The sequence below is a fragment of the Mandrillus leucophaeus genome, unplaced genomic scaffold (assembly GCF_000951045.1).
Source record: "Mandrillus leucophaeus isolate KB7577 unplaced genomic scaffold, Mleu.le_1.0 Scaffold86, whole genome shotgun sequence".
Classification (NCBI taxonomy): domain Eukaryota; kingdom Metazoa; phylum Chordata; class Mammalia; order Primates; family Cercopithecidae; genus Mandrillus; species Mandrillus leucophaeus.
The window spans coordinates 4701763-4728473 of NW_012109363.1; the positions used below are offsets into that span (position 1 = coordinate 4701763).

Below are 26711 nucleotides of genomic sequence, written 5' to 3' on the forward strand. Positions count from 1 at the left end.
ACATAGTAAGACACCATCTCTACAAAAAATACAAAAAATTAGCTGGGTGTGGTGGCACGTTCCTCTAGTCTCAGCTACTTTTGGGAGGCTGAAGTGAGAGGATCACCTGAGCCTGGGAGGTCAAGGCTGCAGTGAGCTGTAATCATGCTACTGCACTCCAGCCTGGGCAACAGAGTGAGACCCTGTCTCAAAAAATAGTAATAATAATAATTTCATCAACTGAACTGAGCTGAAATATTAGTAATGTAACATGTTACCTACTGGTCTAAGAAAATAGTATTTTGATGAGACTGTCACCTAGATAAATGGCACGCTAACTATTGTGGAGGAAGGGGGTTCAGGTCATTGTTCACAGCTGCCCACATCTGGCTGGCTATTTTGCTTACTTTAAGGCTGACCTTGTGAGCCAAAGCTGGGAAGCCTCTCATCTTGTGAAGAATTAAAGATAAAGGTGGTAGCAGATACTGAAAAACAGAACATCACCACCACCTTCTGGGTACTTATAACTTACCAGACACTTTCATCCAAACCACTGCATGAACTGCACGGTCCTTCTTTTTAAAAATGTTCTTTATTTTTATTATTTTTTCACAACAGGGTCTCACTCTGTCACCCAGGCTGGAGTGCAATGGTGCAGTCATAGCTTACTGCAGCCTTGAACTCCTGGGCTCAAGACATCTTCCTGCCTCAGCTGCTGGCTAATTTTTAAATTTTTTGTAGAGATGGGGTCTCACTACTTCGCCCAGGCTGGGCTCAAACTCCTAGCCTCAGGCAATCCTCCCACCTGCGGCTCCCAATGTGCAAGGATTATAGGCATGAGCCTCTGCGCCTGGCCTTGGAAGGTCCTTTATCTTCTCCCATGGGTATCTGGTTAAGTGCAGCCACCTTCTGTGAATCTCAGAATGCACTTTTTAACCTTTTATAGGTCCTGAGCCCACTTTGAGAAACTGCTGAAAAAGTTGCACACTGCCCCGTTACGCAGAAGAATGCAAACGTGCACACACTTCTGCATACACCCTCAGGGAGTCACAGCCCTCCAGTGTCCATTCATGGAGCCCAGGTCCAAAACCTGTGATCTGAGAACAGGATAATCCTTTTCTGCCCAATAGGGTGTTTTTCAAAGACCTTTCATTGCTCTGCGTTACATGGGAAACAACAAAACAAGGTCTGACTTTTTTCTCCCCCTAACCGTGTCCTTATAACCTCCCCTTGGAATGTTTTGTTTTGTTTTCCAGAAAAAAAGGGCCTCGTTTTATGAGAACATCATTAAGGCAATGAGGCCTCAGCCTGAGTACTTTGCTGTTGGATACTATGGACAGGGCTTCCCTTCTTTCCTGCGGGTAAGAAACCTAATGGTGGTCTCCCAGGCCATTAGGAGGAGGGAAGAAACTCGTTTCTTTTCCAGATGGGCAACAGTGTGTTAGCAGCTGCCGACCCGTGTTCTCTCGCTGTGGGAGGTAGGGGAGGGAAAGCATTTCCTGAGCGGCCGGCCTCTTCACCCCACACCCCCGGACACCCCTGGTGTTCTGGCAGGTCTTTTGTGAAATGACTTTTCCCAGGTGCAGTACAAAAGGGAAAAGCACGCCCCGCACTGGTCAGCTGCTGTGGGTCACTACGGGGAAGAGCATGGACTGATGTATTTCATTGTTTGTTGTGTTTCTAGCTAGAGCTAATTTGAAAGTAAGTATCCCAAAAACTAGACTGCGAGAGTCTCCCAAAATAAAACATTTTATTATAATAATAATGACAAGGATGGTATTTTTCTTCCATCTCAAAATCATCTATAATGTGATACTCATTTTATAGTTTAATAAACAAAAATTCTTAAGAAAAGTTTCTTTTAGAGCTGAGCTTTGCTTAAACATTTATTCTCCATCTACTTTCTCCTAATTTTAAAACAAGTGATAAAGCAAGCAATTTACATTCCTAACAGTGCCTGATGAGACACTGTTTATTCATTCAGTCAGTAAATATTTATTGAGCATCTACTCTGTGCCAGGTATAGAGAAGGCATTAGAAATATTTTGCTGATTACAGTCAAACATAGTCCCTACCCTCATGGATTTTACAACCTAAATTCATGAGGGGAGATTTTAATCACACATGAATGTAAAATTTAAACCGCATGTCGGACACAGTGGCTCACGCCTGTAATCCCAGCACTTTGGGAGGCTGAGGCAGGCGGATCACTTGAGGTCAGGGGTTCGAGACCAGTGTGACCAACATGCTGAAAAGCTGTCCCTACTAAAAGTACAAAAAGTAACTGGGCATGGTGGTGCATGCCTGTAATCTCAGCTACTCAGGAGGCTAAGGCAGGGGAATTGCTTGAACCCGGGAGGTAGAGGTTGCATTGAGCCAAGATCACACCACTGCCCTCCAGCCTGGGTGGCAGAGTGAGACTCCATCTCAAAAATAAATAAATAAATAAATAAACTGTAACCAAGAAAGATACCCTGTGCTATAAGAATCTGTGACCAGGAAATATTTACCCAAGTGAAATAGAAACTTACCCTCTTACAAAAAATGTACAGGAATATTTATAGCAGCTTTAATCATAGTCACCAAAGACAGGATCCAATCCAAGTGTCCCTGAACTGGTGATGTGATAAACAAACTTCAGTGTCTCCACACAACAGAATACTACAGCAGCCAAAGGCAGTGAGCTCCTGATACACACAACTGCGGGCACAATTCCCACATGCATCTTGCTAGGTAAAAGAAGTTAGACTTAAAAGACTACATACTCTGTGGTTTTATTTATATGAAATTCTTGCCAAGGCAACACTTCCTATCAGGACAGAAAATAGATCAGTGGTTGCTGGTCAAGGGGAGGTTGACTGCAGAAGGGCCTGGGGAAATGTTTGGCGGCAGGGAAACTGTTCTGTATCTTGATTGTGGTCCTGGTTATGTTTGTCGCAACTAACAGAATTTTACGCAAAAAGGGGTCCATTTTACTGTATGTAGATTACGTCTTAATATTGTTTTTTATTTTTATTTATTTATTTACTTATTTTGAGACAGTGTCTCACTCTGTCACCCAGGCTGAAGTGCAGTGGTGCGATCTCGGCTCACTGCAACCTCCGCCTTCTGGGGTTCGAGCCATTCTCGTGCCTCAGTCTCCCAAGTAGCAGGGATTACAGGCGTGCATGACCAGGCCCGGCTCATTTCTGTATTTTGGTAGAGATGGGGTTTCACCATGTTGGCCAGGCTGATCTCGAACTCCTGACCTCAGATGTTCCACCCGCCTCGGCCTCCCAAAGTTTTAGGATTATAGGCGTGAGCCACCATGCCCAGCTTATGTCTTCATTTAAAAAAAAAAAAAAGAATCAGGGTCTGGTGCAGTGGTTCACACTTATAATCCCAGCTACTTGGGAGGCTGAGGCAGGAAAATCACTTGAGCCCAGGAGGCAAGAGGTTGCAATGAGCTGAAATGGTGCCCCTGCACTCCAGCCTGGGCGACAGAGCCAGACTGTCTCAAATAAGACAAGATAAGATAAAGTCTTTCCAGGGAACCTCTATTTCAGCTGCAGTCTGAAAGGTAAGCTGGGAGTGGAGCAGGTGAAGGGAGTAGGAATAAGCATTGCAGGCAGAGGAAGCGGCAGGCAAGAGCAGGGCAGTGCCTGGGAAGGAAAGGCCGATGCGGCAGGCACAGAGAGAGCTGGGGTGCCGGCAGGGAGGAGGGGAGCCCTGGAAGAGCCTGCACAGCCCTGAGGTTTCCTGGTGTGTTCTCTCTGCATCCTAAGAGCAGTGGGAGCTGCTACAGATTTTTCATATTGGGAAGGTCATCTGGCTTTGGTCTCCATGGTCATCCATGGAGAATGGACGGGAGATGCTGCAGATAAACCACTAAGAGACCATTGCAGATGTTCAAAAAAGAGATGACAGGCTAGACTCGGGACGTGGGGGTGGTGGCTTTAGAGGGAAGCGGAAAGACTAGAGTGGTGGAGATGAGGTCACAGCCATCTGATGATTGATGGGCTGTGTGGGTGAGGAAGCGAGAGTTGTCAAGAATGATTTCTGGGCTTCTGGCCTGCATCATTGGAGGGGGTAGTTGAACTATTTACTGGGACAGCAGGACCGGAAAAGGCCAGAGTCACGGAGGAGAGAATGAATTTATTCCTTGAGTAAATATTTATTAAACTCCTACCACGTACTTGGCTCTAATATAGGCATGGGAGCAGAGACAAAACAAACCAGAATCTTGAAATTTATCAAGCTTATGTTCCAGCTTGGAGAGATCAGAAAATGAGATAAATAAACTATTGAGTATGTCAGATGGCCTAGAACACTGCCTTCTACAGTGTAGCTATTCAGTAAATATCATGGAGAAAAGGACTTAGGGAAGGAGACTAGAGAGGCACGTGTTGGGGATGGAGTTGCAATTTTAAATAGAGTAAACAAGAAAGATTTCAGAAAGAAAATGACATTTTTGCAAAAACCAGAAAAAAGTTAAAGAATAAGCCGTGCAGCTATCAAGAGGATGAGCACGGGTCCCAGACCTTGAGAATAGCAGGTCCAAAAGCTATGAGGCTGGAGTAGTGTGTACAAGAGGGTGTATAGGAGAATGGGGCGGATGGCTGTGGGTACCGGATAGCAGAGGACCTCCCAGGGTTTTCTAAAGTGTTTGCAGAAGTTTAGTTTTGCACGTACTCAAGAGGAGGTAGATTTGGAACATCCAAAAGGCACAAGTCAACCATTAGCTGTATAGATCTGGAACTCAAGTGAAGTTACAGACAAGAGATAAAAGTTGGTGAGTTACTTATATGGAGTTAAAATAACGGTGGTTGGGGATGAGATGGACCAGGCAGAGGAAAGAGAATAAAGAGTGGAAGGTCGCCGGGTGCAGTGGCTCAAGCCTGTAATCCCAGCACTTTGGGAGGCCGAGACGGGCAGATCACGAGGTCAGGAGATCGAGACCATCCTGGCTAACACGGTGAAACCCCATCTCTACTAAAAAAAATACAAAAAACTAGCCGGGCGAGGTGGCGGGCGCCTGTAGTCCCAGCTACTTGGGAGGCTGAGGCAGGAGAATGGCGTAAACCTGGGAGGCGGAGCTTGCAGTGAGCTGAGATCCGGCCACTGCACTCCAGCCTGGGCGACAGAGCGAGACTCCGTCTCACCAAAAAAAAAAAAAAAAAAGAATGGAAGGTCTGGGACCAACCATGGTGACTCGTGCCTGTAATCCCAGCACTGGTAGGCCAAGGCAGGAGGCTTGCTTGAGCCCAGGAATTTGAGACCAGCAATTCAAGGCCAGCCTGGGCATCATAGCATGACCCTGTCTCTACAAAAAATTTTTTTAAAAATTAGCCAGGCATGGTAGCATGTGCTATGGTCCTGGCTGCTCAGTAGGCTGAGGCAGGAGGATTGCTTGAGGATTGGAATTAGAAGCTGCAGTGAGCTGTGATCAAGCCACTGCACTCCAGCCTGGATGACAGAGTGAGACCTGTCTCAAAAAAAGAAAAAATAAAAAATTAAAAAATAGAGTGTAGGGTGAAAATGCATCAGGGTCTAGTGTTAGCTCTGCTTTAATCCAGGTCAACATAAAAGAACAAGCCCTGCCACATCCGTTACATATGCCTGTGTGTTGCATGAAATCAGAAATGTGACCACAGAGACAGCAGTGATTCTGTGAAATCAAGAACACCAGACTTTAAGTCAGAAGCATTCTAGTCTAAATCACCTGCTGAGCGAGTGTGTGATTTTGGTGAAATCACGTAATCACTGAGTCTTGGTTTTCTGATCCGTAATTTAGAAAAATAATGCCTACATCACACGAAAGTTTTGAGAATTAAGTAAATAGCATATAGGAGTGCTTTATAAACTGTAAGGTAGTTTATAGATGTTAACATACCTCATAGCGTACTTACAGTAGAATATAAAATCCTTGTGAGTGCATATAACGTCAGTGCCATTCTTTTCTATGGGATATTTCCCCAAATTCAGAATATATAAAATTACATCATTCTCTCCTTCCAACCCAGTGAGATTTCTTTATCTCTCTTGTTTCTGTCAAGGGTACCACTGTTCTTCCTACTCCAAGACCACTGACTTTTTTTTTTTTTTTTTTTAAAGAAATGGGGTCTCGCTCTGTCATCCAGGCTGAAATGCAGTGGCGTAATCACAGCTGCCTGCAGCCTTGACCTCCCAGGCTCAGGCAGTTGTTCTGCCTCAGCCTGCTGAGGAGGTGGGGTTACAGGTGTGTACCACCACGCCTAGCTAATGTTTTTATTTTTTCTTAGATATGGGGTCTCACTGTATTGCCCAGGCTCAAAACCAGTGATCTTTGAATCAGCATCAACTCGCCTATCTTCCTCGCCCTTCTCCCAACACCAAAGAGACAAACACTGAATGCTTTTACTTCTCCCTCTCCTGCTGTTCCTTTTCCTTCTCTCTCTCCTGCTGTTCCTTTTCCTTCTCCTGCGCAGTCCAGCCTATGAGCCTTCAGTTGAACATAGATGCCACCGTTGGCTTACATTGTCTACACTTCTTCTTTCATCATGCGGCTCCTGCCTTCCAGAACCTCCAGTGAACATTCCGAGTCTTTGAAACCTCTACCTGCCATGCAAGATCATTCATATTCTGGCTCATTCTTCCAGGCCAGGCTCATGTCTTCTCCCAGGACTCTGTGCTTTCCACCCCTGGGCCTGACCCTTTCCACGTACCCGCCTGGCCCTTCTCACTCCTTCTCTTTACACTTCCTTTTCCCATTCATCTGTCTATGCCTATCTAAGGCCCGTGTCTTCTTTGAAGCCTTCTGTTTCCAGCCAAGCTAATTCTTCCTGACCTGCTTTGATTCCTTTTATAGTTATCGTCTGCATCATACAACTAGCGTTGTATTACACTCTGATCCTTTGCCCACCGTTGTTTCGCCTGAATGATGGAATTTCAACAGGCTTGAGTCCCATAGATTTTTCCTAGCTTGGAAAAGTTTTATCATGTATTCCAAAAGATCCAGTAGTTTTTACTCCCTTCATTCAGTATTTGCCTGAAAAGTGTAATTGCCTTCACGGTACTTACACTGTCAGGTTTACTTATTTATTTACTTGCTTGTTTTGTATTCTCTCCTCTAGAAGGTAATTCTGTGAGAGCAGGATCACCATTGTATTCCTGTTGTCTGACTGATCTTCTGTTTGCACAACACATGTTTGTTATGTGAATGGACAAGTGAGTTTCAAAGACATTTTACGAGACAACCTGGGCCCAAGCCTTGGTTAAAAATGAATCGTGTGGGCTGCCAGTGCAAACTGCTCATTTCGAACATGGCTATGTTTGCACTTGCCCAGGCAGTCACACCTGTGAGACAAATTACTCCCATGCCTGCGGCCTAGGAAATCTCTTGGGGAAAAAAAAAATTTGATTAAAGAGATTATATTTACAGTCTAGAGTGGAGAAAATAGTATTTAATGCGGTGATTTTCTCTCAGACTTTCAGGATTGGCTGGGGACTGCGGTACATTGCTTCTATTCTCTGTGACTCTGTTTCTGTGCCAGAAGGCACGTTCCTTCTCCTCAGTCTCTGAGGCTGTGCTGTTTAAATGCTGGTCCACAAACTGTTACTGGATCGTGATGAGATCGACAAAGAGTTTATACCTCTATGTAAATTAATGCACTTCCTTCCTTCCTTAAGAATGTCTTGCCATGAAAATATCAGCATGCTTGGTGATGTCATTGATTTACATGAGGGCACAAGTTCCTTATTTCCTTGCAGATGGGGGTCCAGACTGTTTGCAGACTGGCCATGGTCCTTGGGCCACACCAGAAGCAGCGCCGGGCTGAGTATTTTTTATGCCTGTGATTTAACTTCTCAAATAAACCGCAGCTCTTATAAGATAAGACAGTTGCTGTCAGGCACGGACTAGATATTCAATGAGAACTTGATGGTGTGGATTGAACCTTGGCTGGGGAGCGCAATGGCTCCCTCAGTACCCGGAACTCCAGTTGCCTCTTCACTCGTGCTGTGTAATGACTTCCCTTGCTGTCTCTCACCTGCAGAATAAAATCTTCATCTACCGGGGAAAGGAGTATGAGAGGCGAGAGGACTTCAGCCTGAGGTTGCTAACCCAGTTCCCCAATGCGGAGAAGATGACCAGCACCACGCCTCCTGGGGAAGACATCAAGTCCTCCCCCAAGCAGTGTATCCTTCCCGTGGGGAATATGGCCCCGAGGCTCTTATGGCTGTGCACAGCCCCTGCTAAGCCAGAGAAGATGGGAGCTACAGTCCCTTCTCTGCAGACAGACGATCCTCTGAAGCGTTCTGACACAGTTTCCCATTCCATGTAAAATCTTTGGGACCCTCATAGCATTAGCTGGTGGTGATGACGTAACAAAACAGGAGAGGTAATAGACAAGTGACGGATATGAAATACACTTCCTAGCCAGATGGAGTGCTTAAGTGGAACATAGACTTCCTATTCTGAATTCTGGATTCTGTTGTAGACTTTGAAACGGTATCTCTGTCCTGGTGGGTTGGGGAGCTAAGAGTTTCTAAGACATGATCATTAAATCAGAGCAGGAGCGCTTACCCTTGAGCTGCTTTTGAAGCCTAACTTGACCACTTACCAGCTGTGTGATGTTGGATTTTAACCTCTCATCTTCAGATTCTCCATCTGTGAAAAGAGAATAATAATATCCCTCTCGTAGAGTTGCTGTGTGTATTAGAGATAACATTCAAAATACCTAGCACTGTGCCCAACTATGGCACTGGATAAACAGATGGGATCCAAAGATACAAGCAATTCCTGTTGCCTGGGCTCTGAGTCTGGTGATTTCAGGGGATGCTTGTCCCAAGAAATTGTTTGAATCCATTTGTAAGCACCTGTTTCCTGATATTGCATTGAAGTCTATTTCCCGATGGCAAGGGTTGTTTGCCAGATGTCTGACCAAAAAAAAAAAGGACCCTAGGATTAATTGTAATCACTGAATAAGGCATTTCGGTGATACACAAAGGAACTTCATTTTCAATGTGGTCCTGGCATTTGGGTCAAAGGGAGTGATCGGTGCTGGTGGCATTTCCGGCTGCGAAGCAGGAAGAACAGGGGCCTTTGGTATCTGACAACTTCGCGGCCCCAGCCCCTCTCTTTTCCTTAACAAGTTCCTCAGACATGCAGTGCTTCACCGTAAAGCCAGTGATGAGCTTGCCGCCCAGCTACAAGGATAAACCAGTTCCGGAGCAGATCCTAAAGTAAGTGGTTTTTCATTTAAAAAAAAAAATCTGTGTCTAGGCACAGTGGCTCACATCTGTAATCCCAACATTTTCCGAGGCCAAAGGAGGAGTATTGCTTGAAGCCAGGAATTTGAGACCAGCCTGAGCAACAAAGTGGGACTCTGTCTCTACAAAAAAGAGAAGTTTGTCTCTCCCTCACACTTGTTTGGAGTACAGCAAAACCAAAGCCTTACATTTATTACAGTTTGCAAGACCTACTGTGTATTCTTCTTTGAGTGTAAGATAAAAGCTTGCTAATACAAAGGGATGTGGGGGTTTTGTTTTTTTTTAGGCAGAGGAAAATCAGAACTTTCATGCCTGGGTTTCAGATCCCTGAGCTTTTATTTTCACCCAAAAGCATCACAGAGGAGTGGCTGGTCCCCAGTGATGGAGGGGCTCATTCCTTGTCTTGAAGAGCCGAATGCTAATGGCGTTGATAGAACTGTTATAAAACTAGACTAATGAGATCACAAACGTATGTGTGAGTGCATATACCTTTTTTTTTGAGATGGAGTCTTGCTCTGTCACCCAGGCTGGAGTACAGTGGCATGATTGTTCAAGCAATTCTCCTGCCTCAGCCTCCCGAGTAGCTGGGATTACAGGTGCATGCCACCACGCCTGGCTAATTTTTTGTATTTTAGTAGAGATGGGGTTTCACCATGTTGCCCAGGCTGGTCTCAAATTCCTGAGCTCAGGCAGTCCGCCTACTAAGAGACAGGGTCTTGCTGTCAACTAGGCTGGCATGCAGTGGCACGATCATAGCTCACTGCAACTTTAAACTCCTGGGCTCAAGAGACCCTCCCTCCCACCTCAGCCTCCTGAGTAGCTGGGACATACACCACTACACCTGGCTCTGTGTGTGTGTGTGTGTGTGTGTGTGTGTGTGTGTGTGTGTGTAGATGGGATCTTGCTGTGCTGCCCAGGTTGGCTGGTCTTGAGTTCAAGTGATCCTCCCACTTCTGCCTCCCGAAGTGGTGGGATTACAGTGTGAGCCACCACACCTGGCCACATATACCTTTTAAAATTGTGTGCTGTGACTTTGGGAGGCTGAGGCGGGTGGATCACCTGAGGTCAGGAGTTCAAGACCAGCCTGGCCAACATGGTGAAACCCCATCTGTACTAAAAATATAAAAAAATTAGCCAGGCGTGGTGGTGCGTGCCTGTAATCTCAGCTACTCGGGAGGCTAAGGTAGGAGAATCACTTGAACCTGGAAAGTGCAGGCTGCAGTGAGCCAAGATTGCGCCACTGCACTCCAGCCTGGGTGACAGAGTGACACTCTGACTCAAAATGAATGAATAAATAAATAAATAAATATAAATAAAATAAATAAATAAAATTGTGTGCTGTGAAATAAATTCCTAAGTAATATAAAAGTAAGGTGTGAAATAAAATCAAATTGTGCACTTTCTCAGGCCTTCATGTGGAGGCATTATTGATTATGAGATAGCTTGGTGGGTAAAACTCAGACCAGGCAGATGTGTTATAGGTTTTGTTGAAGTCAAGTCGAGGAGTGGTTGTTCTAAGAGAGAAAATACAGCATTGCTTTGTCCTTCTCCAGCTACTACAGAGCCAATGAAGTGCAGCAGTTCAGATACTCCCGGCCGTTCCGGAAAGGAGAAAAGGATCCAGACAACGAATTTGCTGTGAGTTCACCCCTTTTGTCCTTTAAGAGGTAAAATTGATGGGCTGAGCACAGTGGCTCACACCTGTAATCCCAGCATTTTGAGAGGCCGAGGCCACTGGATCACGAAGGCAGGAGATCGAGACCATTCTGGCTAACACAGTGAAACCCCATCTCTACTAAAAATGCAAAAAATTAGCCAGGCATGGTGGCACACACCTGTAGTCCCAGCTACTCGGGAGGCTGAGGCAGGAGAATTGCTTGAACCCAGGAGGCAGAGGTTACAGTGAGCCGAGATCGCACCACTGCACTCCAGCATGGGTGACAGCGAAAGTCTGTCTCAAAAAAAAAGGTAAAATTGGCATCCCAGGTGGAGGTCTTCCACCTACCTAACCAGCTTCCACAGGAGAAACGATGGCACCCCTGGGAATAGAGGCTTCACCTGCTAATTACCTAGACAGCCAGCTGTCATCTCCATGGAAAATGCTTGACTAGGAGTCCAGAATCTGGGCTCTTCCTGGGCCTGCTGCTCATAATGACCTTGGGCTAGTCGTACCTCTCTAGACCTCACATTTCCCTCTGTAGGGTGAGAAGTCCCAAGTAGATGATCCCTTTCAGCTTTAAACATCCAGGATCCGTGAATTTTATGAGAAAATTTGGCTCATTCCCTATGAGGCATTTGAGAATAGAATCTCACTTAACTGAACCCCAGGGAGTTTTGCTATTTTCCCTGGGAATTGACGAACATTTCATGTTTTCCTCCTGGGAATTGACCAACATTTCATGTTTCCTTTGCCACCAGACGATGTGGATTGAACGGACCACGTATACGACTGCATATACCTTTCCAGGGATTCTCAAGTGGTTTGAAGTCAAACAGATTTCAACAGTGAGTCATTTGAAATTGGCACTTAGAAAAAAACTTTCTGTCTCCAAATATAATAACAGCCTTTGTTGAATTCCCTCTGCAGTTCACACCAGTTTGGCCAGCCTCCTCTGGCCAACTTTGTTTTTCAAAAGAGAAATAAAAGGCATGCTTGTATAATAGAGCTCCTTTGTAAAACTGATGTGACAACACCAGCCCTAAAGGTCACTCACAGTGAATGACTCTTTTATGTCCAGAGCAGTGGTGTCTGCTCAGCGATCCTGCCAGCACCCAGAAACATTTTTGGAATGCCGCTTGGAGTTTCCTGTCAATTACATCTTCCCTCCCAAAGCCTGTTCTCTTCTTTTATTCTCTGCTAATCACGTCCCCAATCACCCTAGACTCCTCCCTCTTCATCTCTCCCAAAAGCTGCTATTTTACCTGTTTAGTATTGATTAAATCTGTTTTATTTCCCACCTCCTCATTGGCCTGCCTGCCATTCATGGCCTTCTCAGATCCAGTTACCTCACTGCCTCAGTGGGAATTCCATTAAGGAAATCTCACCATTTTATCCATTCTCATGCTTAAAGCCCTTCCATGGCCCCAAGTACCTGGAGTATAAAGCCTGCCCTCCTTAGCACACACACACATGGCCTAACTCTTCTGCCTCATCTCCTAGGCAATCTATTGGAACCGTACTGCTCATCCCGTGCTAATTTCAGTCCTCCGTGACATTGGATCGTTTTCTCTGCCTGAAACACACTCTTGCAATTTCTGCACCTAAATAACTCCCATCAAGGTTCAGTTTAGGCACCAGCTTCTCAATGAATCCATCTCTGGAACATCCAAATTGGGTGACCTGCCTTTTGTCTGTCCCCTGTGGCACCCTGGGCGTGTTTCTAACCTACCATGTTTACATGTCCTGAGACCCCACTAACACCATCAGCTCCTCCGAGCCACGAAGTACATACATCTTAATCACTTTTGTATCTGTGATGCATAGCATGACACTTCACCTAAAGTAGGTGTTCAAGAAATGTTTCTTGAACAAATCTGAACTGAAGTTCAATGTGTTATAAGTCATAGCTAGGTACAGTGGCTCATGCCTGTAATCCCTGAACTTTGGGAGGACCACCCTGGGCAATATAGCAAGACCCCCACCTCTACAAAAAGACTAGCTGTGTGTGGTGGCATGTGCCTGTCATCCTAGCTACTTGGGAGGCTGAGGCAAGAAGATGGCTTGAGCCCAGGAGTTGGAGGTTGCAGTGAGCTATGAATAATTGCACTGCTGCACTCCAGTCTGGTCAACTGAGTGACACCCTGTCTCTGAAAGAAAAAACGTTTAGACATTATTCCTCAGTTATGGATATGATTCCTGGATGGAGACTTTTGGAATCAAGTCTGGAATAGGAGGTCATGTTGACTGATAATAGGTAAAATGAAGAAGGAGATATTTGTTTTTTGAAACCTGATTTTGTAGACATTTCCATAGGAAGAGCTCTCTGAATCTGTACTGTGTCTCATTTTCTTTTCATTCAAAATTCAGCCTGTATAGTCTAATACATCTGATTATTTCTGACGTCTGATAACCATAGAATTCATACTATGTATGGTCTGAATGCATGGCCTTCAAGATCACTTACCTCTTTTCATGGAGGAAGCATCAAACGTTTTGCCAGTGGACATTCTTGGTGGTGCAGAAGTGACTCAGATCTGATATCCTGCTATTCTCTTGTCATTGATCTTCTCAAAAGTCTCCAAGGAAGTGTTGCCTAGGAAATAATTCTTACTACAAGTCCAGTTCTTTTCTTCTCAAATTTTCTGTAGACATTTCATCCATGGAATAATCATTACCATGGCTCCCATGTTTAAGTCATCATTCTACTTTGTAAGGAGATTTTAAATAGCTTATTTTGTATCTTACCACTATTCAAAAAAATGGTGGTGTCCTTATAAGCTAGCAGTCCCCAATCTTTTTGACACAGGGACTGCTTTCCTGGAAGACAATTTTTCTGTGGACCTGGGGTGGGAAGGTCGGGGGTATTGGGCGATAGGGGATGGTTTGGGGATGATTCAAGAACATTACATTTATTGTGCACTGTATTTGTATTACTAGTATATTGTAATACATAATGAAATAATTATCATGTAGAATCAGTGGGAGCTCTGAACTCGTTTTCCCGCAACTAGAGAGTCCCTTCTAGAGGTGATGGGAGACAGTGACAGATCATCAGGCATTAGATTCTCATAAGATGGGTGCAGCCTAGTTAGAGCCCTCGCATGTACAGTTCATGATAGAGTTTGCACTGCTATGAAAATCTAATACCACCACTGATCTGACAGCAGATGGAGCTCAGGTTGTAATGCGAGTGATGGGGAATGGCTGGAAATACAGATGAGTTTCCCTCACTTACCTGCCGCTCACCTCTGGTTGTGTGGCCTGTTTCCTAATAGGCCACGGACGGATACTGGCCTGGGGTTTTGGGACCTCTGCTATAAGACTAACCTTGACAAGCAAATCTTCCCTTTTCTGTAGCTTGTGGATATTTTATACCTCTTCAAGGGAAGAGTTAAACTTTTTTCACTCTTTACTTGGAGCTGACAAGTGTCCTTTTTCTCCCATGTGCTCTGTCACTCAGGAGGAGATCAGTCCTCTGGAGAATGCCATCGAAACCATGGAGCTGACCAATGAGAGGATCAGCAACTGTGTTCAACAGCACGCCTGGGACCGGTCCCTCTCTGTGCATCCCCTCTCCATGCTGCTCAGTGGCATCGTGGACCCGGCTGTCATGGGGGGCTTCTCCAACTATGAAAAGGTTCGCTTGGTCCCAGAACCCCCTAGGGATTCACAGACCTGGGTGTCTGTGTGCCTTCCTCTGTGCCATCTGCCACCGACAAATTCATTTCCTACAGCTGCTCTAAGAAATGTTCACTTTCCCTTCTGGCAAGTAAAGTGAATGAAACGATTGTCCCTGACTTCTTAGAGACTGTCTGCAACCCAGCTGGTATGGTACATTGCCTAGTAAAGCATCACAGAAAAAAAACCAACATGCCTCTGGTCAAAGCACCTGTTATTCTGTCTCCCCTGAGGGTTATACACACCAGTGGGTGGACCCCGGAACCCAGGATGCACTGGAAATGGAGCAGCATCTCTGGGGATGGCAGAGCCACACTCTCTTTAGAATTAGCTTCTAGGGGCCGGACCCAGTGGTTCACTGTAATCCCAGGACTTAGGGAGGCCGAGGTGAGTGGATCACTTGAGGTCAGGAGCTCAAGACCATCTTGGCCAACATGGTGAAACCCCGTCTCTACCAAAAATACAAAAATTAGTCAGGCATGGTGGTGCACGCCTGTAGTCCGAGCTACTCAGGAGGCTGAGGCACGAGAATCACTTTTAACCCTGGAGGCAAAGGTTGCAGTAAGCCGAGAACGGGCCACTGCACTCCAGCCTGGGCGGCAGAATTAGCTTCTAGGACCCCCGCCTGACTTGGTGTGCCAGAGGTTGTATGGACAACTGATGGCCCTGACTCTACAATTAAATTAGTTCAGCTAAGTATTCTTAGTTGAGACATGAAAGCAGTACTCAGCACAATTTAATCCATGGCATAGGTTTAGGATGTAACAGCATTTAAAATACACATCATGGATTCAGTGTATGTTAAGTATAATTAATGGTGGTAGAATTTTTCATTGCTGTGGTATATTTTCAGTGGCTAAATATTTTTTGAATATAAACTATTTGGATCTAAATCACCATTTGGCAAGGACACCCCTGTGGAGCCGCCTGGAGAGTGGGTAGAAATTAAAGGAGCCAGAGGGGAAGGGTGAGCGACATTAACTGTGTGGCACTCTTGTGTCCGTGTGTGTGTCCGTGTGTGTGTGTGTGTGTGTCCTGGGAAGAGCAGGAACTTTGCACTTAGTTGCTCCCAGGACTCAATTCTGGCTTCCCATTGGCCACTGTGTGCTCCTGGCAACATGCTTCACCTCTCTGAGCTCTGTATATCTGCAAAGTGAGAAGAATGCCTGACTTGGCCAGGCACATTGGCTCATGCCTGTAATCTCAGAACTTTGGGAAGCCGAGGCAGGAGAATCACCTGAGGCCAGGAGATCAAGACCAGCCTGGCAAACTTGGCGAAACCCTGTCTCTAATAAAAATATTTTTAAAAATTAACTGGGCATCATGGCGGGCGCCTGTAATCTCAGGTACTGGAGAGGCTGAGGCATGAGAATTGCTTGAACCCGGGAGGCAAAGGCTGCAGTGAACCAAGATTGCACCGCTGAACTCCAAGCCTGGGCGACAGAACAACACTCTATCTTAAAAAAAAAAAAAAAAAAGAGAAGAAAAGAAAAATACCTGACTTACAAGATAGATCACAGGATGGATGGGAAGATTAAGGGAGACCTCCTGTATAGAAGAAACGTCAGTGTTTGGCATAGAGTTGAGGCTTCACCAGTGTTGGTTTTCTTCCTGCCTCCTCCTGCCTACTTGGAGCAGACGGTGTAATTGGAATGTTCTTCATGGATGGTGACGTCTGTGCTCTGTGGCTGCCACTATAATCATCTTCTTTCTTGTCCTTTTTCTCAGCCTCTCAGCCTTCTCTAGCCTTATTATATTCAGCAGCTGGGAAAGGCTCAACACCAGAGACAAATTCTAGTTTGTCCATGTTAGGAGCTGTAATAATATCCAGTGTTACAATGGCAGTCCATATGAAAATAGGATCTAATATACACTACTTTTTAAATACTCTGATGCTTTCAGTGTATACTTTTTCATATGTACTCATTGGTACTAATCTTCGTGTATTTTTTCCAAGTATTAATTTTTACAGAATACCCCCAATCACAGATTTATATACGCCAATATCTGTGAATGATACGTAATGTCATATGAAGTTTTTCCAGTGTAACAGTGTTCTAATTAAAATGAACGAAAAGCAAGGATAAATACATACATGTGTACATATATTTCAGGACCTTTGGCTTAAAATACTAATGTATTCATTTAGTTAATATGTATGACTGCACATTTCTAAAAGTAAGAAAAAAGTAAACTTGTTAATCACCATGATGTATTGCAATCAGTTGGGAAGCCCATCATTACATGTTTGATGTAGGTGAACTATTCTAATCCAGCTCTTTATTCATTGCCAAAGTGATAAGAGCACAGGGGCTGTGTGCTGTAATTTATCTCACCTTTCTGTTCTGAGGCAGAACTCTGCTAGAAAAATGAATTTCAGGGCACTCTGCTCCGGTGTTCCCTGATCTAACCAATACTTTGGGAACTTCCATGTGTTCTACCATTTAGCCAAAAAAAATTGTTATAACTTTCAAAATTTTCAAGTGCTTGTATTTGAAAGGTAAAAGTCAGTGAAAACTTAAGTAAAATACTCCTTTTTCATTTATGCTGACAGTCCCTGTAAATACGATCCTGGCTAGAACGAGCTGTTTTGCTAATGTATTATATTGTCATGCTTCTTTTTGTGGTAATTGTTCCATATATATTCATATTCACTGTTGTATTAGTTTGCTAGGGCTGCTGTAACAAAGTTCTCCAAACTGGGTGGCTTAAAACAACAAAAACTAATTGTTTCACTGTTCCATGAGCAAGAAGTCTGAAATCAAGGTGTCACAGCGTTGGTTCCTTGCAAGGATGTGTGAAAGAACGTTCCATGTCTCTCTTCCTGGCTTCTGGTGTCTTCTTGGTGCTCCATGACTTGAGGCTGCTCCTCCGTGGCTTGTCGATGGCCATCTTCTTGCATCTCTTCACATAGTGTTCTCCCAGTGTTTGCACTTCTGTCTCCGAATTTCCCCTTTTTATAAAGACATCAGTCATACGGGCTTAAGGGCCCATCCTACTCCAGTATGTATGACCTCCTCTTAACTCATTAAATCTGCAACAGCCCTGCTTCCAAATAGGGTCACATTCTGAGGTACCAGGCATTAGGACTTCAACATAGGAAGTTTGGGGGGACATAAGTCAACCCTTGATGTCTGCTCACAAGGTAGGCTTTGCACATACTTTGTTTGGCACCGAAAAAGGCCGTTCACTTTTGTAAGTCTGTCCTGTAGTTCCAGGAGCTCTTGGTTTTATGTAATGGGGGGTTTGGCTTTCATGGCATTAAAGCAGAAGACTGAAGGGGAATCTGAAGGCTGGTCTTTGAAAGCACTTTCAGAAATGAATGTGAAGGTCTGGGAAGAAAAGATGTCACTCCTATTTTCGACCCTGTCGGAAACGTTTGATGCAAACTTCTGTTTCTCTTTTCTGATGAATTCTATCTTTAAAACAGTACCCTATATAAGGCCTGTGTTTGGAATTTAAGTTTGGGTCTTATTTACCTGTTACAGGGACTTAGCTGGGGGGTCATGAGTGTTTACTGATAAGCATGGTGCTGATATGTAATAATAAGGGCAACCAGAATTTAATATTTTTGAAATGTCTTCACATCTATATCTCACTTTCTTTTTAAAATAGCGTTTAGGATGGGGGTTAGTAAGAAAGTGCAGATACTAACTTTCACTTAATATAGGAAAAAAGCGTGATATAGCCAATATCACGGGAAGAGCAGAAACCCTATCACCTCCGTCTTCTGTTTTTAAACTTTTTACTCTTTCCCTTATAATATCTGTGCACTTAATTTAATGGTTAGCCTTGAGATATTGCCATTTTGCCTTTGCTTTGTTCTTTGGGAAAGTTATTTTAATGAATGACATTTTGCTTTGTTGATGATGATTATTTGGTGTGTGTGTATGTGTGGTGGGCTGGTGACTGTCAAGAATGTAGTCTTGCTAAGAATTTGCTAATAAAGGAAAGACCATACAATAGCACATACTTTTTTGCATTGCCCAACATAGTGTAAGTGCTATCCCAGGAAAGGGATGCATTTTTAGTTAGACACACCTGGTTCTTCAGCACAGGATACATGCTTCACCCTTCCAGGCTTTCCTGCACAGATAGGAATGTGTTCTAATTAATACTTGCATATGTTCTGCTTTTAGGCTTTCTTTACAGAAAAGTACTTGCAGGAGCATCCTGAAGACCAGGAGAAGGTTGAGCTGCTAAAGCGACTAATAGCATTACAGGTATAGGACATCTTTCCTCTACACTCCTGGGGAGGGCACAGTGTAGGACACCCTTTATTCTCCAGGGCTTAAGTCTACAAGCCCACTCAGGGTTACTTTTCTTTCTTTTTTAACCCTTATGGAACCACCACCTATCTATGTATTTGTTTCCTTGGCCGGCAGTTAAACTGCCCAGGGTTGACGGAGCCCTCTTAAAGCTGAGATCAGAGTTCATCAGTTGGGGTCGGGCACAGTGGCTCATGCCTGTAATCCCAGCACTTTGGGAGGCCGAAGTGGGTGGATCACCTGAGGTCAGGAATTTCAGAACAACCTGGCCAACATGGTGAAACCCCATCTCTACTAAAAATACAAAATTAGCCAGGCACGGTGGTACATGCCTGTAATCCCAGCTACTCGGGAGGAGGCTGAGGCATAAGAATCGCTTGGCCCTGGGAGGCAGAGGTTGCAGTGAGCCAAGATCGCGCCATTGCACTCCAGCCTGGGCGAGAGGGTGAGACTCTGTCTCAGAAAAAAACAAAAAAAAAAAAAAAAAAAACCGTTGGTTTCCTGGCATGCATTTCCAGCTAAGAGATGCAGGCCTCATTTTTTTTCTCTCAAGACTTCAGTGGGCAGCGGTAGAAAACATCACTACCAAATTCGGTCTAAGACTTAAACCTCTCAGTTGCTCATCCACGGAAGTGCCCCAGGGCTCTGTTAGATTTGCCTCATCCCACAGCCCTTCCCCAGTTTAGGGCTAACCTGTATTCTTGGTGTGCACATTTTCTCACATCATTGACCAAAGTCCATCCAGTCCACAAGCCCTACACTGAGAAGTGGCCTTCCTGTTGTCCAGTACTATGTCTACCAGTTTACCTTTCCACCCCATCGCTCCCTTCCCCGCCTTCCCCAACCAAATCAAAACGATCCCTCTTCCTGAGGCACGTTTCACTCCTTTTTTGCCCTTTTTTCCAGATGCCTCTGCTAACGGAAGGGATCCGCATCCATGGGGAGAAACTGACAGAGCAGCTGAAGCCGCTGCATGAGCGGTTGTCTTCTTGCTTCCGGGAACTCAAGGAGAAAGTAGAAAAGCACTATGGGGTTATAACACTGGTAAGCAGGATCTAAGTGGCCTTCACGCCTTTTCCTAGGCTCCGTGACCTTTTATGACACTGATTCGTTTTTCAGATGCCAAATGAGTTGTAATACCTCAGCTATGACATGGAAATAGTGGGGCTGGTGGGAGAGAGTGTGTTCCCCTCTTGGTGACCTTGAACAGTCCTTGTGCTGGACAGAGGTTCTCCAACTTGAACAACTATCAGAACCGCCCAGAGGGATTGTGAAAATGCAGATGGCTGAGACATCATAACCCCGGAGTTTTTGATTCCATAGATCTGGGGGTAGGGCCCAAGTATTTCTAATTCTAAGAAGTTCCCAGGTGATATTGATGCCGCTGGTCTGGGGACAACACTTTGAGAACCACTGTACTAGAAATCAGGCCAGGTGCAGTGGCTCACGGCTGTAATCCCAGCACTTTGGGAGGCCAAGGAGGGCTGATCACTTGCGGTCAGGAGTTCGAGACCAGCCTCGCCAACATGGTGAAACCCCATCTCTACTGAAAAAAAAAAAAAAAAAAAAGTTGGGCGTAATGGCGGGCGCCTGTAGTCCCAGCTACTCAGGAGGCTGACACAAGATAATTGCTTGTACCCAGGAGGGGGAGATTTCAGTGAGCCGAGATCACAGTAGTACACTCCAACCTGGGCGACAGACTGAGACTCTATCTCAAAACAAACAAACAAACAAACAAAAAACAAAATAACCCAAAGTTTTCTGAATCCTAGACACTGGTTAGTCTTGTCCTGTCTGGCCAAATTCTTATATTTTTTCCTAATCTTAGAAATAGTATCTATTTTGATGAAAAGTGTACAGTTTTCTCGCCTTTGAAGGGAAGAAAGAATTGTGAATTACATTTCATATGTATCTGGCTGCTTTCATAATTGTTTTTGACGAGTTCCTCACAGCTACAATTTTCTTTTCTCCTCCTGAGCAGTTCAGTGGATAGTGCATGTACTAACCTTTTCTCTCCAGCAGGTGATGGTGTAATACATTCTAGCTGTACTTATCTGCATTTTTTTCTTTGAATTCATCCTGTTCTCTTTAATGGTCTTATTCTTTTTGTTTTGTTTTTCTTTTTGAGACAGGATCTCTCTTTGTCACCCAGGCTGAAGTGCAGTGCATGATCACAGCTCACTGCAGCCTTGACTTCCCAGGCTCAAGCCATCCTCCTATCTCAGCCTCCTGAGTAGCTGGAACTACAGGTGTGCTCCACCACAGCCAGCTAATTATTTTTAATTTTTTATTTATTTATTTATTTTGAGACGGAGTCTGGCTCTGTCGCCTAGGCTGGAGTGCAGTGGCACGATCTCAGCTCACTGCAAGCTCCGCCTCCCAGGTTCACGCCATTCTCCTGCCTCAGCCTCCTGAGTAGCTGAGACTACAGGTGCCCGTCCCCATGCCTGGCTAATTTTTTGTATTTTTAGTAGAGATGGGGTTTCACCATGTTAGCCAGGATGGTCTCGATCTCCTGAGCTCGTGATCTGCATGCCTCGGCCTCCCAAAGTGCTGGGATTACAGGTGTGAGCCACTGTGCCCAGTCCACACCCAGCTAATTTTAAAAACTTTTTTGTAGAGATAAGGTCTCGCTATGTTGCCCAGGCTGGCCTCCAACTCCTGGACTCAAGCGATCCTCCTGCCTCAGCCTCCCAAAATGCCAGGATTACAGGTGTGAGCCAGCATGCCCAGCCCTTTAATGGTCTTATTCTTAAACCCCTTATTTTCACATTATTTCCTCAAACCAAAGCTCTGAGTTTCTTTTCATGTTCTTTTCTCGCCCATTCCTGTCTGCCCACCTTCAGTACAGTTTCCTCCAGGGTCTTTTTGACCGTGTCTTTCAGCCATTAAGTGTTCAGTCCTGCCATCTTCCTAAGATTGTGCCTCCTACCCTACTGCTACTTAAGAGTTTTTCTAGGAGCATTTGTCTTTTGCACACACATTCCTAGACAGCAAAGACTATGTCTTGGATTTAATGAGCTTAGTCATTGTTAGAAGTAGGCCAGTATTAGTGAGTCAGTTTCATATGGTGGCATCTGGGGGTAATCCTACTGGTGACATTTCTAGAGAATGTAGGATTCACCAGGTTAAGCTGCACATCTACAGTGTCAATCTAAAAATTTTCTCTTACCCCAATATTCCATGTTTTAAAAGACTGAAAGAAAGCTAAGCTGGGGAAGCAGACGGAAGGTTTTGCTATTTATTGGAGAGTGTGAGGCACATCTTAATTTTTTCCTTTCTCATGTAGGTAGCAGAAAATTATGACAACTTTGTCTCTAGTCTTAGAATCAGGGAGGTTTAATCTAAGTTGTACCTATAGCTAACAATATCAGTATGTGCAATATTTAACAATAGAGGCAGCACAGGCACCAGCCAATCAGAATGGGGTGCCAGCCAATACAGATGGGTGCTGGTTAGCCACAAGCAAACAGGGCAGCTGGGCAAGTTCATAGGGGCTGGATTCCAGGCCCGCTAACCATGTGGAGTCATATGTTTTCAGCCACCCAACTTGAGGGAGAGGAAGCAAAGCCGCACGGGGTCTATTGTGCTGCCCTACATCATGTCTTCCACTCTGCGGAGGCTGTCCATCACCTCAGTCACGTCCTCTGTGGTTTCCACCTCTTCAAACTCATCTGACAATGCTCCTTCCAGACCGGGATCTGATGGGTAAGGGTTTGATCTTTCATCTGCAGGAACGGTGGGGTAACGCCTTAATGATTTTGCCTTTAGCCACGCATCACTCCTTTGAGAACAATAGCCTTTGGGTCATTCTCATTGTCTTCCTCCTGAGGAATATCATGATTAGCAAAATAATACCAACAGTTACTAAAAATGAAAAATGACAAAAAAAAATCACCCACAATACCACACTATTACATACCTATAGTCAGTACCTATTTTTTCATAATTTCCATTTTTAAAAATAAATTTTTATATTATGAATAGGTTTTATAATCACATGACATGAAATTCCAAAAGTACCAAACGATATATCACAAAAAATCTCCCTTTATTCCCAGACTTCCCACTCCAGTAGAATCCCTGCAGTACCCCCACCTGCAAAGCCAAATGATACTAACATTCAGGTTCTTGGTACCCCCATGGCCGCTCTTTATAGGTTCACAAACACTGCCTAATTATATCTTCTTCCCCACACTTTTTTTATATGAATGGTAGAATTTACTTTGCTTTTTTCATTTACTATTATATCTTGAAACTCATTCCATTTCAGAACATAAAAAGTCCCCTCTTTATGCTTTCTGTAGCTATAGATATATCTCATTGTATGTATGTGGCATGATACAGATTGAGTATTCCTCATCCAGAATGCTTGGGGCCAGAAGTGTTTTGAATTTCGGAAGGTTTTAGTGTTTTTGGATATTTGCGTTATACCAGTTCAGCATCCCTAATCCAAAAACCCCAAATCTGAAAAGTTCCAGTAAGCATCTCCTTTGAGCGTCATGTCAGCATTCAAATGTGTCACATTTTGGAGCATTTTGGATTTTGGATTTTGGGATTAGGGATATTCAACCTGTATATTTCTACCAGTGCTTACTGGTGGTCATTCAGTTGCTTTCAGTCTTACTACTGTTCCTTCAGTGTGACAATGAATAACCTTAAACACAAGTTATTTTGTACATATACAACTATATCAATATGGGAAGAATCCCATATGTGAAATTGCTCTGTCAAAGATGTATATTTTTAATTTTGAAAATTATTCCTAAACTGACTTCCATAAAGATTATACCAGTTTACACTCCCACCAGCAACACACAGGAATGCCTAGTTACTTATACCCTAACTACCAAACTGTACTCTTAGTCTTTTTAAATTTTACCAATCTGATAGGTGGAAAATATTTTATTGTATAGTGTTTTGTTTGTTTTTTGGTTTTTGTTTATTTCTCATTTTGCCTGAAGTTGAACATCTTTTCATTTGTTTATGTTTTATTTTCTGTGACCTGTGGTCAAATATTTTTTCTGTTGAATTGTTGTCCCTTTGTCTGTGAAATGAGTTGAAATGTTTTCTCCTAATTTCTCCTTTATCTTCTGACTTCTAATTTGTTGCTTCTAATTTTTTATTGAGTTGCACTGATTTTTTTATGTAGTCATATAATCAATCTTTTATTTTATGGCTTCTGGATTTTATTTCACAGTTAAAGGCCTTTCCCACTCTAAGATAACAAAAAAAAGTACTGTTTTTTTCATTGACTTTTAGGGTTTCATTATTCACAATTTTGTCTGTAATCCTTTAGAATTTATTCTAATATAAGATGTTAGGTATGGAGCCAACATTTTTATTTCTGAATGGCTACTCAATTCTTCTTATAACATTTAGGGAACACGTCATTTTTTTTGAAATGTCAATCTTATAAAAAATCAAATTTCCACATACTCTTTAGTCTGTGGACTTTCTTTTTTACTATTTCTTGGATTTACCTGTCTACTCATGTATCAGTACTATGCAATCTTAATTATTATAGATAGAAAACATTTTTTATTTCCTAATACTCCTTTTCAGAATTTAATCTGGCTAGTGTCGCTCATTGATCACTGTTAGATTAACTTGTCTAGAATCCTGTTGCTATTTTTATTAGGATCATGTTACATGTATGGACTAACTTTAGGAAGACTGATGGCTTTTTGATGCTGAGGCTGCCTTGCCAAAAACATAAAATGCCTTTCCATATGTTCAAATTTAAAATATTTGAAAGGAGTTAATTTATAGTCATGTTCTTTCTGCTAAGATTACTATTTTTAAATAATATATTGCTAAAGTACTGGAAACTTTTCTTTATTTTTATTTATTTATTTATTTTTTTGAGACGGAGTCTTGCTCTGTCACCCAGGCTGGAGTGCAGTGGCGCGATCTCCCTTCACCGCAAGCTCCGCCTCCCAGGTTTATGTACGCCATTCTCCTACCTCAGCTTCCCGAGTAGCTGGGACTACAGGCGCCCGCCACCACGCCTGGCTGTTTTGTATTTTTAGTAGAGACAGGGTTTCACCCTGTTAGCCAGGATGGTCTCGATCTCCTGACCTTGTGATCCATCCACCTTGGCCTCCCAAAGTGCTGGGATTACAGGCGTGAGCCACAGCGCCTGGCCAAGTACTGGAAACTTTTAAAAGAAAACAATGCTTTATTACTGTATCACTCAAAGATAACCACTGTTAAAGTTCAGTTATATAATACCAAAAAAAGTATGTTTATTTTTTATACAAGTGGAAAAGCATTGCATCTGTCATTGTGTGGCCTACTGCTTAATTTAATATAGGTGATGAATATTTATACATCATTAAGTATTTAAAATAGTGTTGACTGTAAGTTATCAGTTGGCTCACCATTTTTTCACAAATGTTTAATTCCATAATACAATAATTACATCTTAAAAATAACCTTCCTGAATGCCACCCTACCTGGAAATCAAATATGTAGTATCTCTTAAATTATACATCCTTTTCCATTGAAATAGATATCTTTACATAGCTCCAATTATAGCATAGATATAGTTTGGTACTTTGCTGTTCCTTCTCATCTTATTATTATAAGCACTTTTCATGTTGCTGTGTAATCTTTATTTATGTATGTATTTTTTTTGAGACGGAGACTCCGAGACTCTGTTGCCCAGGCTGGAGTGCAGTGGTGCAATCTCGGCTCTCTGCAACCTCTGCCTCCTGGGTTCAAGCGATTCTCCTGCCTCAGCCTCCCGAGTAGCTGGGACTACAGGCACCCACCACCACGCCTGGTGAATTTTTGTATTTTTGGTAGAGGAGTTTCACCATATTGGCCAGACTCGTCTTGAACTCCTGACCTCATGATCTGCCCACCTCGGCCTCTCAAAGTGGTGGGATTACAGGCGTGAGCCACCATGCCCGGCCGTGTCATCTTTATTGTCAGCTTTTACCATCATTTTTATGGCAATAGACATTGCATCATACAAATGTGCCATGATTAATTCTTCTCCTACTATAGAATATTTAAGCTGCATCCTTCTTTCTAAACAATTAACCATAAGACTTCATTATATATTTTAATTCAAAAATATGTAACTTGTATCAGTATAAAATATATTTTTATTAAAAACTGTAGCAAACATATTTGTATATGTAGCTTTCCTATTAGCATGCGTTCTTAGAAGTGCTGGGATTTAGATTACTATATTCTAGTAGTATGTAGTTTGTGGGTAGGATTTGAACACAGGCTATCTGGCTCCAGAGTTGTGCTGTTACCCACTACATAAAACTGCCTGTTGAATCTCTTAAACATTCTGTCTTTGCCTATACATTGAATTAATATCTTCTCTTCCTGGGATAACATACTCACTCATATTTTCGTCCAGTCACCTGATGGTCTCGTTTCTGTGCATTAACACCTTGAGATGTTTGTTCGGTTGTAATTGAAAATTTAGATTTAGAATCTGAGAGTGAAGTCATAGGTCAAGAGTAGGTTGAGGAGGCCAGGCATGGTGGCTCATGCCTCTAGCCTTAGCACTTTGGGAGGGCCGAGGTAGAAGGATCACTTGAGCCCAGGAGTTTGAGATCAGCCTGGCCAACATGGTGAAACCCCATCCCTACTAAAAAAAACACAAAATTTAGCCAGGCATGGTGGTACACACCTGTAGCCCCAGCTACTCAGAAGTCAAGGTTATAGTGAGCTGTGATCGCACCACTGCACTCCAGCCTGAATGATGGGAGAAAGACCCTGTCTCAAAAAAAAAAAAAAAAAAAAAAAAAAAGTCATAAAAGCTGGTACTTTCAGAGTGAATTTTGATTGCAAGGTGATCAGTGTTTGTGATGTTTGTCCTTGTTCCTGGCCAATAGCTCGATCCTGGAGCCACTTTTGGAGCGCAGGGCCTC

The 26711-nt window shown here is 43.5% G+C and overlaps 1 protein-coding gene across 1 annotated transcript in view; it reads left to right on the forward strand.

The window, feature by feature from the left end:
• DOCK5 (dedicator of cytokinesis 5) overlaps positions 1-26711 on the forward strand; it is a 175423-nt gene that overhangs the window by 144676 nt on the left and 4036 nt on the right. The window contains exons 38-47 of the mRNA XM_011968854.1: positions 1236-1340; positions 7992-8133; positions 9099-9180; positions 10761-10845; positions 11626-11712; positions 14328-14504; positions 18685-18768; positions 19720-19857; positions 22355-22521; positions 26676-26710. Of these exons, the coding sequence (XP_011824244.1) occupies positions 1236-1340; positions 7992-8133; positions 9099-9180; positions 10761-10845; positions 11626-11712; positions 14328-14504; positions 18685-18768; positions 19720-19857; positions 22355-22521; positions 26676-26710 (1102 nt within the window). The remainder of the gene's footprint in view (positions 1-1235; positions 1341-7991; positions 8134-9098; positions 9181-10760; positions 10846-11625; positions 11713-14327; positions 14505-18684; positions 18769-19719; positions 19858-22354; positions 22522-26675; position 26711) is intronic.